Below are 13106 nucleotides of genomic sequence, written 5' to 3' on the forward strand. Positions count from 1 at the left end.
TTGATAATCTACCCAGAGTAGAATATAACCAAAGTACAGTTTGGGAGACAGTTATTCTTTTTTTTAATTTGCCATGAGTTATTCTCGTGACGAGCAGCCATTGAGAGAATCTATTAAGAAGGTAAAATTGAGATATATTCTGCAAAAATCTAATGAGCTCCTTGAACGTAACGACTGAGGACCAAAAATACTACGCGATCCCATCTCCTACATCGTCTGTATGAAAATTTAACAAAATTTGCAAGTGATCGTCTATGCTAAAAATATAGAGAACATTTTTATCTTTTGAAATTGGCCGACTGATTTGGATGAAAGTTTTTTTACTTTTCATTTTGAACTAGTCTTTCTGATCGTCGCAAATTCATCACTCCGTAATGAATTACTTATTTTGATTTTGATTTCCGTTTGAACGATGGGATGAGTAATGATGATGCTAGTGAGGTGCTACCTATACTTAGTTGCTTTTATTTAAACAAGCTTTAGATAACTTGAAACTTGTCGATGTTCTATTTTCCTTACACTCTTTATGATCTACGAGAGGCAAAAGTAGTCGCAATCATTTTTATTGGTTTTGTAAATTTTCTGCCCTAAGTTTCAAGTGAAGCGGCAGCAGCAGCTAAGTAGGTAGTTCAAAAAATGAATGATTGGCAGACAGCACACAGCCAGCATGCTAGAGCAATGCAAGAAACAATAAGAGAGACTGCGGTTGTGGATTTTGTATCAAACATAAAATCGCGCGTTAACGAATATTAATTTCAATTAGAATAGTTTTCTAATGGATTAGTCTACGTGTGAAAACATGTGCTCATCTTCCTATATTTGTCGCTTTGTTAGTTCAAGACAAAACCAAAAACAAAACATAACATTACTTTCGAATTTCAAACAAACACAGGTATGTTACTTTATGAAACGTCGTTGTTGTCAACGCTAGGAAAACCATAAACCAAACAAGATTCAGCGCAGAATTAGATATACAATTTAGATTCTTTCCAAAGATGAAACATTATAAATTTCCTCACATTTTTCTCGAAATTATTTGAATTCGGAAAATAGCGCTCGAATGAATATCGTAGTCGAAGACAAATCCAAGTTAGATTTAAAGTTTCCAGCGTTCTTTCCCCAAAAAAAAAAGACAGGACGTTTGTCGATTCTTAAACAGTATAGACTAAGTGTAGGGACAGAAACAAAAGTTCAGAAGAAAAAAAAATACTTCAAAAATATCGTCGTCGTACCTGGGAACATCGTTGGTTCTCTCCGTGGAAGAGGAAGATGTCTTAGCTTGATCGTAAGAGATGGTACTGCGTCTTCCAACCGAACCTGGCGCTGGAGATGTCAAAGGTCTCCCGCTGCCGACGCCGGCGTTCATTGTATTGCTCTTTCCGACTCTCGACTTACCACCAGGACTCGTTCCCACACCTATAATGAACATTGTCACTGCAACCCCAATTAGATACGGCCCAACACAAAACAAAGCAACGTAACGTAACTTAAAATAAATATAAGTAATGTATATGTACAAATGATGAACGTATGAAAGGGTAGGGGGTAACCAAATGTAAACCGACAAATGAAGAATTGCGAAGGAAGAGAGAAAAGTTTGAATAAAACGTGGGAAACAGATTTGTATGCATTTGTAAGTACAGTTGAAGATAATAAAAAAATAAAAAAAATAATAGTAAATAAATAGATACAATAAAAATTCACCACGCACCAAGCAATAGTGTAAATGTGTACAGAAAATAAACCTTTAGGATGATAGTTTACGTAGTATATTAATTACTGTAAGAAATGATTGTAGTTATTATTATAATTATAATAATAATTATTATTATTATTATCATCATCATCACCATCATCATCATCATTATTAGCGACATCACCATTGTTATCTAACACAGTAATACTTGCGACACTCAAAGCAGCGATGAACAGAATAGAAAAGAAGAGTAAAAAAAAGAAATATAGTTGACAAGTTTGAAATGAAAAAAGGAGTATTACAAGCATCGAAACATAGATGTATCACGATAAAATATTTTATCTCAACTGTGAAGCAAGTTTATTCAAATGTACCATGAATTTGAATTGCGGCGCAAAAAGTGGCAGTGATTGCTGCCGTCATAATGTAAACTTAATTCGTATCTACTTACAAATAAGACGAACAAAGAAAATTTAAGTTATAGTTGAAAGAAAGCAGAAAATAGAAATATCGTTTCTATTTTATGCGGAAAAGAATTAAATTATCCAGTCGTATTTGTCTCCTAGTTTCTCAAACCAACAGATAAAAATTAATTTTAAAGTTAAGAGGTAAACGAGATAAACAACGAAAACAACATCAACAATAATAATAATAACGATTTTTGAACATGATAAACTTTTTCAAACCTAAAACCATGACAATAACATTACTAATAAAGTCTAGTTTGAACAATTCAATGCTCGCTGTAACATATTGTTATTATCATGCTATCAAATGTGCAAAGGGATATAAAAACCGAGCAGTACAAATGGAAAAAAAAAGCGAACCTAAATCTAGACTAGAGTCTAGAAACTAAATGCTAGTTTCTGATCTACTCTGGCAACCTTCAGTTAAATATCTTACTAATATCTTTTACCTGTCATTGAAACTGATGGAAAAAGAAAAAGAAAAAATTAACCGCACATTGTTCTTATATTAGCCAGAACACGGAGAGATACATAGAAAAAGAGATAAGAATGCGAAACAACATGGAGAGTGAAAAAAAAAGCAAGAGAACGGAACAAAAAGATTCGTAACATATCGCAGCAGATAATAATAAACCCATGGAATTTAAATTCATCGTCATTTACCAGCGACGAGGAGAGGATTAACGAGTTGGCAAAGAAATTGGGTAGAAAGATGAGAAGATGAAGAGAAATTACGAAATAGAAAATGGACAGAGAAATATACAATGTACGTATATAGAGAAAAAGAGAATGGTTTAGCAAAAAGCATGTAGTCAACTCACTGGTGTCTAATTGTCCTGGACTATTTTTCGGTGCTGACGGTCTACCCGCAGGTACGCGAGCACTGTTCTCTTTTATTGTTGCCGAATCAACCGTATTTTGACGTTTAAAGTTACTTCCACCGCTACCTGCTAAGGTTCCAGCGCCCGTACCAGTCGTTGCATGATTGTGGTTCGTCGTATTACCAGGACTAGGCGCGCACCCTGAAAATAAAAGACCAGTCGTTATATTTTCAGTAGAAATTGGGAATATTGAATAAGTCGGTAAAAACCTTCAGTCCGTTATTTTCTTCCTTCAGTGTTCCTTCGTCTACATAATTTTTTTTTTATCGATACTTACGGAGTGTCTCACCTCCGGAAGAAGCTCGTCTACTGGGTTTTGGGTTGCTAGCTGAAATACTGCGGTGAACACCTCGATGCGAGGGACTTTGTGCTGCGCCTCCCGTCCCCGTTCCACTGACTCCGCCACCCCCTGACCCTACTTGGGGCGGAATGTTGCGCAGCGACAGCGAACTGCCAGACCGAGAACCGTCGCTTTCAGGCTGTCCCAAAATAACAGAAAAGTAAGAACAAAAAAAAAAACAAAAAAAGGGGATAAAAAGAGAGAGAGACAATAAAAGCAAAGACAAATAAACAACGAGAATTACAGAGTGTGTCGGGGAAAAAGGATAAATTGATGCAATTTCTTCAATTTATAATTTGTTCGCTTTTGTCAATTTTCTTATTTTTTTTTTTCAAGGGCTTGCTGCGCCCGGACTTACGTCTGTGGTCTTTCTTCCTAGTAGTAGATAGGTGGCGAATACATCGTCGTACTTAGCTTGGCCAAGGGAATCTTCTATTTCGCTTCGTGTATATCCCATACTAGCTAGTGCCTCTGTAACAGGATTTTTACAAGAGGCATAGTTAAATCTAACAAACAAAATAGCTATATTACCATTAAGTCATGTACTTACTTCGAGAAATAATTACTTTTCATTTCTTTTCTGTACATATTTTTATAATCTGCTTCTCTTCTTTTAATTAAATTACAACAACTGAATATGAATTATGAAACTGGATCTGGATATAAATTATCGGTAATGAAAATCAAATTCTTTACGTTGCTTGTGAATTCATATACTTTGATAATTGAGTGAATGTATTGTCAGAAATGTAACGATTATATTAACAGCTTCTGTCAAAGCTGTAAAACGTGAAAACATTAGATAATAAATAGAGACAGAAGGAAAAAGAGGACAAATAAACAAGAAAATTTTGGAAATGGAGTAATATTTTCACAGCGAATTTTTGTGACAAATATTATCGTACAACGAATTCGATCGAATGAAAATTTGTCCTGAAACCGCGGCACAAAAAAGTACCCAGCCAACGAGTTTGATATTAGTAGATTACCCAGACGATTTTTGATCGATAAAATCTACCTAGATCGATCTATACCTAACGAATAACGCATGCTATTATTTTGTTAACCATTAAACCATAGGTCGTTGCATGCATAGATATATCAGACTAGAAACGAAAGACAAAACAATAATAGAACAAGCACAATATTGGTGCGCATAACTGTGCAATGAAAACGGTAAGGTATCTTCATTGTTGCTCAGAACGTATTTTGATACAATAATATTAAACTATTGAATTTCCGATATCTCACGAGGAAAATTTCTGCCAATCCATAAAATATTCGATATATATATACTGCAAGTAGCTGGAATGACGATAGAAAACGTTCATCGCAACAATTCAATCGACGAGGATTCAACTAATCGGGCGTCTGATATATCTCCCGATCTAATATTCTATTCTAAACATACAATCTACTGTCTGAGAGCATTTCTCGTCGTAAAACGGCGACAATTGCTGACGGCAGTGGGCGGAAACGGTGGTAGTTGGAACAAAAGTTCGATATCGTACAGTTTGAGATTAAAAAAATTTCGTTCTTTTATCATTTCACCTCTCATTTAGCAGTGAAGTGTATAACAGTAAACAAGACCAAATTATCGATGAAAAAATAATTCATCAACGTTCTTTGCTTCGCTGTGTCGATATAACGACCAGAGTTTCCAACCAAACACGAAAACACACGTACTAAACATAAAAACGGTAGGTAGTAAGTGTTATGTACATACTGGCAGACTCACCTATCCTCTTGTGGTCCTTGTAATCGGGTTCTGGTTCTAAGTACGGTTTTAATTCGTCTTCCTCGTATCCCATATTCATCCATTTATCTTTCATTATATTCTGTAAACCAGTACAGAAAAAAAAACATCAAGTTAACGTCCCAAAGGGTAAATAATGAATTGCCCACATTCATATCATCGAAAACAAGATAATCAATTGGGACCGTTTGTCGCATGGTAAAATTTGAAAATTTCGAGTAGCTTTTCAAAATTTCATCATCTCTTTTGTCTTTTATCGTCATTGATATAATTTTACACCTCGTCGAATCGAGTAGCAAACAAATATCAAGATCGTAAAAAAACGGTCCATGGATTATCCTGCGGGGCTGGATTGCGCGCAAACGAACACGTTCGAACCTTATCGCCACGTACCTCTAACGAGGCCCGTTTTGTGGGGTTGAGCACCAGAAATTTTTTTAATAAATTTTCACAGTCGGTCGACATGTAGAACGGGATTCTATATTTGCCCCGCAATACTCTTTCTCGTAATTCCCTAAGCGTAGATCCATCGAATGGCAGTGAGCCCGAAACTAACGTGTATAATATCACACCTAATGACCATACGTCGACTTCTGGCCCGTCATACTTCTTTCCTGAAATCAAGTAAAAAATATTTACACTGAGAAATGTTCGAACTTGACGGACACTTTCAATTTCATTCCAAATTACATTGAGAGAATCAAATGTCTTGGTGATTTTATTCAATTTCAATGTAAAATGCCAAACACATCATTTAAACTTTATTATGTGAAACATTACCAAATAAATCATTCAAAAGCTACAACTGAAGTCGATTGATATAAAATTAGAAAAATAAATATCGTTATGTTAGGTTAGGCTTCTACAGCAGATATTTATATCTAAATTTTCTCCTACATTATAAGAATGTGACATTCAAATAAACTCAACTCGATCTACTTCAGTGGCACCTTCCAAACTTTTTAATTCACAGAATTCACTTTTTCCTCTGTTTCGTCATATTAATATTTCAACTAGGTTACTATATTTACTATGTCACTTACCTTGAAAAAGTTCTGGTGCGGCGTATGGCGGAGAGCCACAAAAAGTGTCAAGTTTATTACCGGGTGTGAATTCGTTGCTGAATCCAAAATCAGCAATCTTGATGTTCATCTCGCTGTCGAGTAGCAAGTTCTCAGCTTTTAAATCTCTATGGATGATCTTTTTCTGATGACAATACTGTACCGCCGAAACTATCTGACGGAATTTAGCCCGGGCTTCCTTCTCCTTCATCCTACCATGCAATACTAGGTAATCAAACACTTCCCCTCCGCTCGCATACTCCATTACTAGGTACAACGTTTTCTCAGTCTCAATCACTTGGAACAGTTTGACGATGTTTGGATGGTCCAGCATTTTCATTATCCTTACTTCGCGGAATAACTGCAGCGTATAAGAAAAACAAAGACAAGAACGTAATTAAAAGGCTGTGGAAATAGAAAGAAGAAAACAATGTGAAAGAAATGGAAGTGCAAAAGATTTCGTTTCGCAATTCTTTCGCTAATTTTTAGTTTTCAAAAAGCTATCGATTTGCGTGTGATAAAATTTTCTCTTCCAAAGAATGAAAAATAGCCTCTGAATGTACTTAATCAATAGCTGAATTGAGACTAAATCTCTTAATAACTTAAGGTTTACAAGAATTAAATACTGAATTTAAAAGTTAAAAAAAATCCAATTCTTTACAATGAACATTTTTATACCAGTTTTCTCACCTTTTGAAGGCTGCCAGGGTTGAGCTGTGTTTTGTCGATGATTTTGATGGCAACTTCCTTTCCGGTTGGAACATGTTTGGCGAGTTTCACCTTGGCGAAGTTACCTTTACCGATTGTTTTCAATAGCCTGTATTTACCAATGTGAGGTTCCTCCGGTGCTCGGCTTCTTGACGACAATCTTGTGTGATGCGGAACACTGCTCGACACCCCCACGCCATCCCCTGTCTGCAATAGCAATAACAATCATTATTATGACTGTATCCATTTATTTATCATTAGCTTCTTCACATTTCTTGGGTTTTTTTATAAATCACGAAATCAAAATTATAAATTTTCTGGTCCTTTCGTGGACAAACTTTACGTATACTTGATATTATCAAACATTGACAAGGTTTACAATGAATGGTAAAATTTTGAACCTGGTGATCTTGATATAAAATTACTTTTTCAACAACATTCATGCAGATTATTCATAACATTAAACTAGAATATGACATGAATTTGTTAGATTTAAGAAACGAAATGACATATTATATTCAATCAATTTAAACAGTCGACAATTGAGAATTTGGGAACTTGGCATTATATGAGAACGAATTTTTTACATTTATGTCATTGATGGATATACGGAACGACATTCAAGTGTCAGACTTCTCTCAAAGAAACTTCTAAATAGTTCAACTTATCATATTACAAACATTACACGACTCATATGAGATTAGAAAATCTGCAGATTTCTGTGAGCAGCTGGTTCCTTATTTCAAGTTTTTGACTTTTTAAAAGTTCATTTCTTTTTTTCCTCTTCATTTCAACCCATAAAAAAGAAAATTGAATGTGCGCCCCTGTACGTTATTATCATTACTTTTTTCTTCATTGATAAATTACCACAATGGTCACCTCGAGATAATTCAGTGACAATTTAAATTCTTATAATTATACTTAAATTACTCTTACAATTACACTTTACGCTTAAATTCACGTTCGTATTTACAATAATTGAACTTTTATCGATTTCTTTTATTCTCCGTAATAACGGTCACTGTAGAGTATAAATAAGCAAAGTTTCATGCAGTTATTGAAGGTGTATAAATACGTGAGAAAATGCAGGATATCATCCAAAGTGATTAGCTAATTGTATAGAGTGAATAATTGTCGTTATATTGGGTAGTACAACAGCAACAATGACAAAAATTACAATATCGTTACATTACCCGCAAAAGGCCGCGGGTGACCATCTTGCAGGTGGTGGCGACTTTAGAGGCAGCCAGCTTGACGATGATTTTGTCAAAGAACAAGGGCAAGGAGATAATGAGTTACGTAATCAGTTTGTAAATATAACAAAAAGTAGATGAAATAAAGTGAAAACGAAATTCGATTAAATACTCTTTCGCAGAGGATCTGTGCTTGTTAGATATATATTTTTCTAACTCATCCTGTTCGCGTAGATTTTTGCAACACTTACAAACAAAAGAAATGAAAACAAAAAAAAAAAATAAATAAATAAATAGAAAATACAAATAACGCTGCAATAATCACAATTTCCGGTCACTCGATTTGAATCCAAGTAATATTTATTATTCGGTTCATTTGTCCTTCTCAAATGGAGATGTGTGGTTTATAACTGTTTTTTCATTCTCGTACCGCGGAAAATATTCATTAACTTTTTCATAACATTAGACGAGACGAGTGTGTTCAATCATCGCGTTGATCACTCGGACAAGTTAATTTATTAGGTTTGTTAACTTTCACTGAAAACTTAAACTTCTTTTACACAGATGAAACCGCGTCATCCCAATCGATCGATAACTACGAGCAAAATGATCATAATTGTCTTGACTGAGGCTCGTGGTTGTCGAGAGTACGAATAACAAGCATAATAAGGGGCGGGGGGAGGGGGGAGGGGGGAACCACTTGGCGATTTGTCGAATATAAGTAACGACGGGGAATCCTCAAAAGTTATTTAATAATCTTTTTGTCGCTAAGTTTGTTACTACAGGCGACGACGGTGAGGATGAACAGTCAACAGAATAAAAGGACGAGAAGTTTGTCGATGACATTGAAACCACCTCCGGCAGCTGTATTTCTCCTGCTTCTCCTTTTTTTCCTCCTCTTCCCCGACGTCAACGTCGAGAATTACCTCCACGACAATAACTATGTGATCTCTGACGTCCGAGATTGTAAATATCGAAAACACATCCTTCCCAACTTCTGCAGTAAATGAACAACGACGATCGATCAGGAGGGCAGGCATTGATTGATCGATTCGTTCGGTACGAACCCCTGGAGAAACACCCTCGGTTCTCTCAGTAAATTGCTTTTAATATATATCAAAACAAACCGCGACATAATGCTTACTCGCGAATTTCATTCCTCTCGTTTATCACGTTTGATGGTATTATTATTATTATTATCTGTCCCACTCGGTTCATTTTAGATCATACGTTCATCAGAGATTTTTAATTGTAAAACTGGAATTGTATAAACCAAAGTAGGTAAGAAAAAATAAATAAATTGAATCAAAGAATATGGAGAAAAAAATGAATAGCCGTAAGGAACGGCAGTAAAAAGTCTTTAAAAAAATTTCTTTCGACTTATTAGCACGGTCTGCAATGTGATAAATAGTGATTAGTTAGTCGCTCCCGAAGTAAAATAATTAAAATTGAAATATGACGAACGAGAAATAAGAGTGTTAAAATTCGCTGCACGGATCACCGATATCATCACAATCCTGTGTTTCTCACATCACACTGACGCACAAGCATAGAGAGGAGACAAACCGAAAAAAGTTTGACGAGAGACGCCTCAATTATCGCGATTTTTTCCCCTCGGAAAACGTCATAGGCCGAAACCTTAACGATATCTACGAGGGAAGAGCGAGTTTATATTGACAGCGAATGAAGGTGTCTCCTTCCTCCGATCGTCTCTGATTTGATCCTCCTGAGAGGCTGGTTACCGTCTCGCGACTAAAGACCCTGAAGACAAGGGGCGACGGTGGAGGAATCAATACTAGAGCCACCGCCGGCTAGGATACAACACCGGCCGTATTTTCGCTGGGCTAAATATCTTCGCGCCCGCGCAATGGCGACGACGAATCGTGGAAGCCACCAAAACCCGCGGCGACGCAAAGCCGGTCACCAACTTCACCCTGCGATGGCCGAATGATACCCAGTTTGAAGAAAAATCGAATAGTCGACGTTCACTTTCGAGTCGAAATACAAATCGAGATGTTTCGAGCGTGGTGTGTCACGTGACCGATTTAATAGGGTTTTCAACTGGCTGCACTGATTTCCCCAGTTTTCAACCAATAGCAAAGGCGAAATCCTAGGGAAAATGCACTCGGTGAAGACTCAGTGCAGCCAATTGAAAACCATGTAACAGTTTTCACGAGAATCCATCTCATTCTTTTGTTATACTTTCAATCAATTTAGAATTTATCGTAAAGTGTTCGTGCTATTCGTCGGAAAGGTCGGTAACTGGTCAGTTACGGTTGAATAAATATCGTAAAGATTTTTCATATGTTTATTTCGCCGCAAGACACGACACTTTGAGATTATATTTTACGAATTATTCGTGCGTGAATTCATGTGACAATTTAACTCCTGGTTGACCCGAAAGCAATTCCCAGTATCGAAACGATCACGACACAAACAATGTCGAAACGAATCGATGTTTTAGGAGAGAATGAGATGGGTTTTCGTAATGACTCTTAAATCCGTCACGCGACACATTTTTGTTGTAATATCAATTTCTCATTTCACAATCATGATTATCAATTCAAGTTTGCGGGTTCCAGACGTTATTTCATGTCGACGAAATATTATCGTTATTAAGGGGTTAGGTGGGTTTCAAAATTTCAAAAAATCGAATTTTTTTTTTTTTTGCTTATCTTATAATTGAATATGTTGAAAATATTCCTTTAAAATTTTAAAACGATCCGAGTCATATTCTAAAAGATATAGCCTTTGGATGTTTCGCCCATCAGGCTATAACCGAGCGTGACGCAGGTATATGGAGGCAGATATATCGAGGCAGCTGCTTAGCTATTGTTCATTTATTTTTGTGATGCGAATACTAGGCTTAGGACTTGCCGGATGTAAAAAATTCTGTGGTTTGATGGATATAAGTTCCTCATTCTTGAATGCATCAACGTACAATTTTTATGTTGATAAAATACATGAGTGCGTCATAACTGTTGCCGAATCAATTTTGTTGTCTGCTGCAAATCAAGAAAAAAAATTAACGTGTGATGAAAATAATGTTGAAGATACGACAGATGTTACCGTGTCAGGTGATGGCACGTGGAAAAAACATGGGTTTGCATCATTATACGGTGTAAGTACGATTATTTACATGTTTTTTGAATGTAAATCTTCAATCGCGTTTTTCTCGAAACTACATTTTTGAAATCGGTAGTCACGATTTCTCGAAAACTTATGAACCGATCTCTTTCAAATTTTGCACACTTCTTCAAAATAACATTATCTCGTACTTGAACGAAGGAATTTTTTTTTTCTCTATTCCAAGTAATTTTTCAAGGCCATGAAGGGTGCAAATTTTACTCAAAATAAGGGTTTTTTGTTTTCAACGCCGCCAAAAATGTAATTTTTGTTTTTTTTTTTTTTCCTTCGTCCAAGTACGAGTTTTAAACATCTACTAACAGAAAATTTTTGGTTTTTGCATTTCAGATGAATCTGTCATGAGTTATCCTGACTACGCCGAGAGAACTTTTTTTTGAGGGGTCACAGCAGACGACGTGTCCACGCCTTAATTTTCAATATTTTTCAATGAAAATTTCACAAACTACTTATAAAATATGTATCTTTTATGTGTTAAATTGATGGAATGAAATATTCTGTTGATTAAGTAAAAAAAAATTCATAAAAATGTACCTATTTTGAGCTTTTGAAACCCACCTAACCCCTTAATTTCAACTCGACCAACCAAACCTTGACTTTATCAATCGTTTACTGTTCGCTGGCAATTCAAGCTAAATTTCTTCGACTGAATAAAACTCCAATCCTTTCGCCATTTATTTGGTTCACGATCAGTCGATCAAATCTATGAATTTTCAGATAAACTAACAAACTAATTTTACATTCTTACTTTGTCGTCATTTCAAAACTTTCTTTTTATCGTAACGAGCAGAAATTTTTTTAACCCTAAGAAATATAATTTATTTTTCGCACAAATTATGTTGAAATAAAGCACTGTTCTAAGTTTCAGATTGTGAAGTTCGTAAAATTGGTTCGTCGTTATATACCTTCATCCCAAGTTATAGCTATGAGAAAAGTCGGAAATCTGACGCTGATTCAGCTGCTGCTACGTCCCTTTGGACGTCAGCTGATCACCGACGGTGGTGTTTTATAACAACGCGTTCACGGTGCGCATGATCAGGTGAAATTATTTATTTTAGTTACCTGAGAATTTCGCAGACTTTACCTACAGACTTAAATATTCAGTTTCTAATTTACCTTTGGGTGAACGAGTTCTTTTCTCCGGGTAGATATATTTATATACGAGTTAAAAATTTTTAAACAGAGACAAGCGATTTTTTTTGTCTTTTCGGGGTACAAGGAATCTCAAAAAAAAAAAAAAAAATGTATCGCACAACGTGATGGAACAAGACGCAAAACCTAGTCTAACTTTCCTTTTAAATTCTTCGATATTTCCAGCTTCTTTCTTTATAATATAACATACAAGCTGTTTATAAATAGCATCGAGACTCTCTCGAAGCAAGGATAACAAATCTGCGATAAGATAAATACAGCGTAATACAAGTTTACTCAATGCGAGCGAACGACTCCAACCGAGTCGTTTTCTCGTCGTATTCGCTTCAACATTTTCAATAAACTTGAAAAGCAGTCATACAATAATTGAAAAATCACACTTTCCAAGATAACGAGCTTGAGAAACGTTTTCGAGTAGATTCCTCGATAAATTTTACCGTACGATTGTATTTCAATCAGATTTATAAAATAATCGCATGTAATCATACACATAATTGATCAACCAATTAATCAGCAAATTAATCGATCGCTGCTACGAAAGTTATATAATAATATATTACACCTATACGTATATGTACATGCTGTACTTATATTTATAGAATTAGAGCGTATATGTACACGCTCCAATTTTCAAAATATATATGATCATGTTTCAAAAGCATGTTTAAATAGATTGAAAAAAAAAATAATAATAATAATAATAAAAAT

At 35.5% G+C, this 13106-nt stretch overlaps 1 protein-coding gene across 21 annotated transcripts in view; it reads right to left on the reverse strand.

The window, feature by feature from the left end:
* Positions 1-13106, reverse strand: part of LOC124306149 (serine/threonine-protein kinase MARK2-like) — a 65820-nt gene that overhangs the window by 20039 nt on the left and 32675 nt on the right. For 14 of the 21 annotated variants that reach the window (XM_046766405.1, XM_046766404.1, XM_046766388.1 and 11 more), the window contains 8 exons: positions 6892-7116; positions 6184-6562; positions 5519-5754; positions 5111-5222; positions 3743-3855; positions 3322-3523; positions 2985-3185; positions 1233-1434 (listed from right to left, as the gene is read on the reverse strand). In XM_046766405.1, coding sequence (XP_046622361.1) covers positions 1233-1434; positions 2985-3185; positions 3322-3523; positions 3743-3855; positions 5111-5222; positions 5519-5754; positions 6184-6562; positions 6892-7116 — 1670 coding nt within the window. The remainder of the gene's footprint in view (positions 1-1232; positions 1435-2984; positions 3186-3321; positions 3524-3742; positions 3856-5110; positions 5223-5518; positions 5755-6183; positions 6563-6891; positions 7117-13106) is intronic. The other 7 variants (XM_046766407.1, XM_046766394.1, XM_046766406.1 and 4 more) reach the window with 5 other exon arrangements.

The sequence above is a fragment of the Neodiprion virginianus genome, chromosome 5, assembly GCF_021901495.1.
Source record: "Neodiprion virginianus isolate iyNeoVirg1 chromosome 5, iyNeoVirg1.1, whole genome shotgun sequence".
Lineage (NCBI taxonomy): Eukaryota > Metazoa > Arthropoda > Insecta > Hymenoptera > Diprionidae > Neodiprion > Neodiprion virginianus.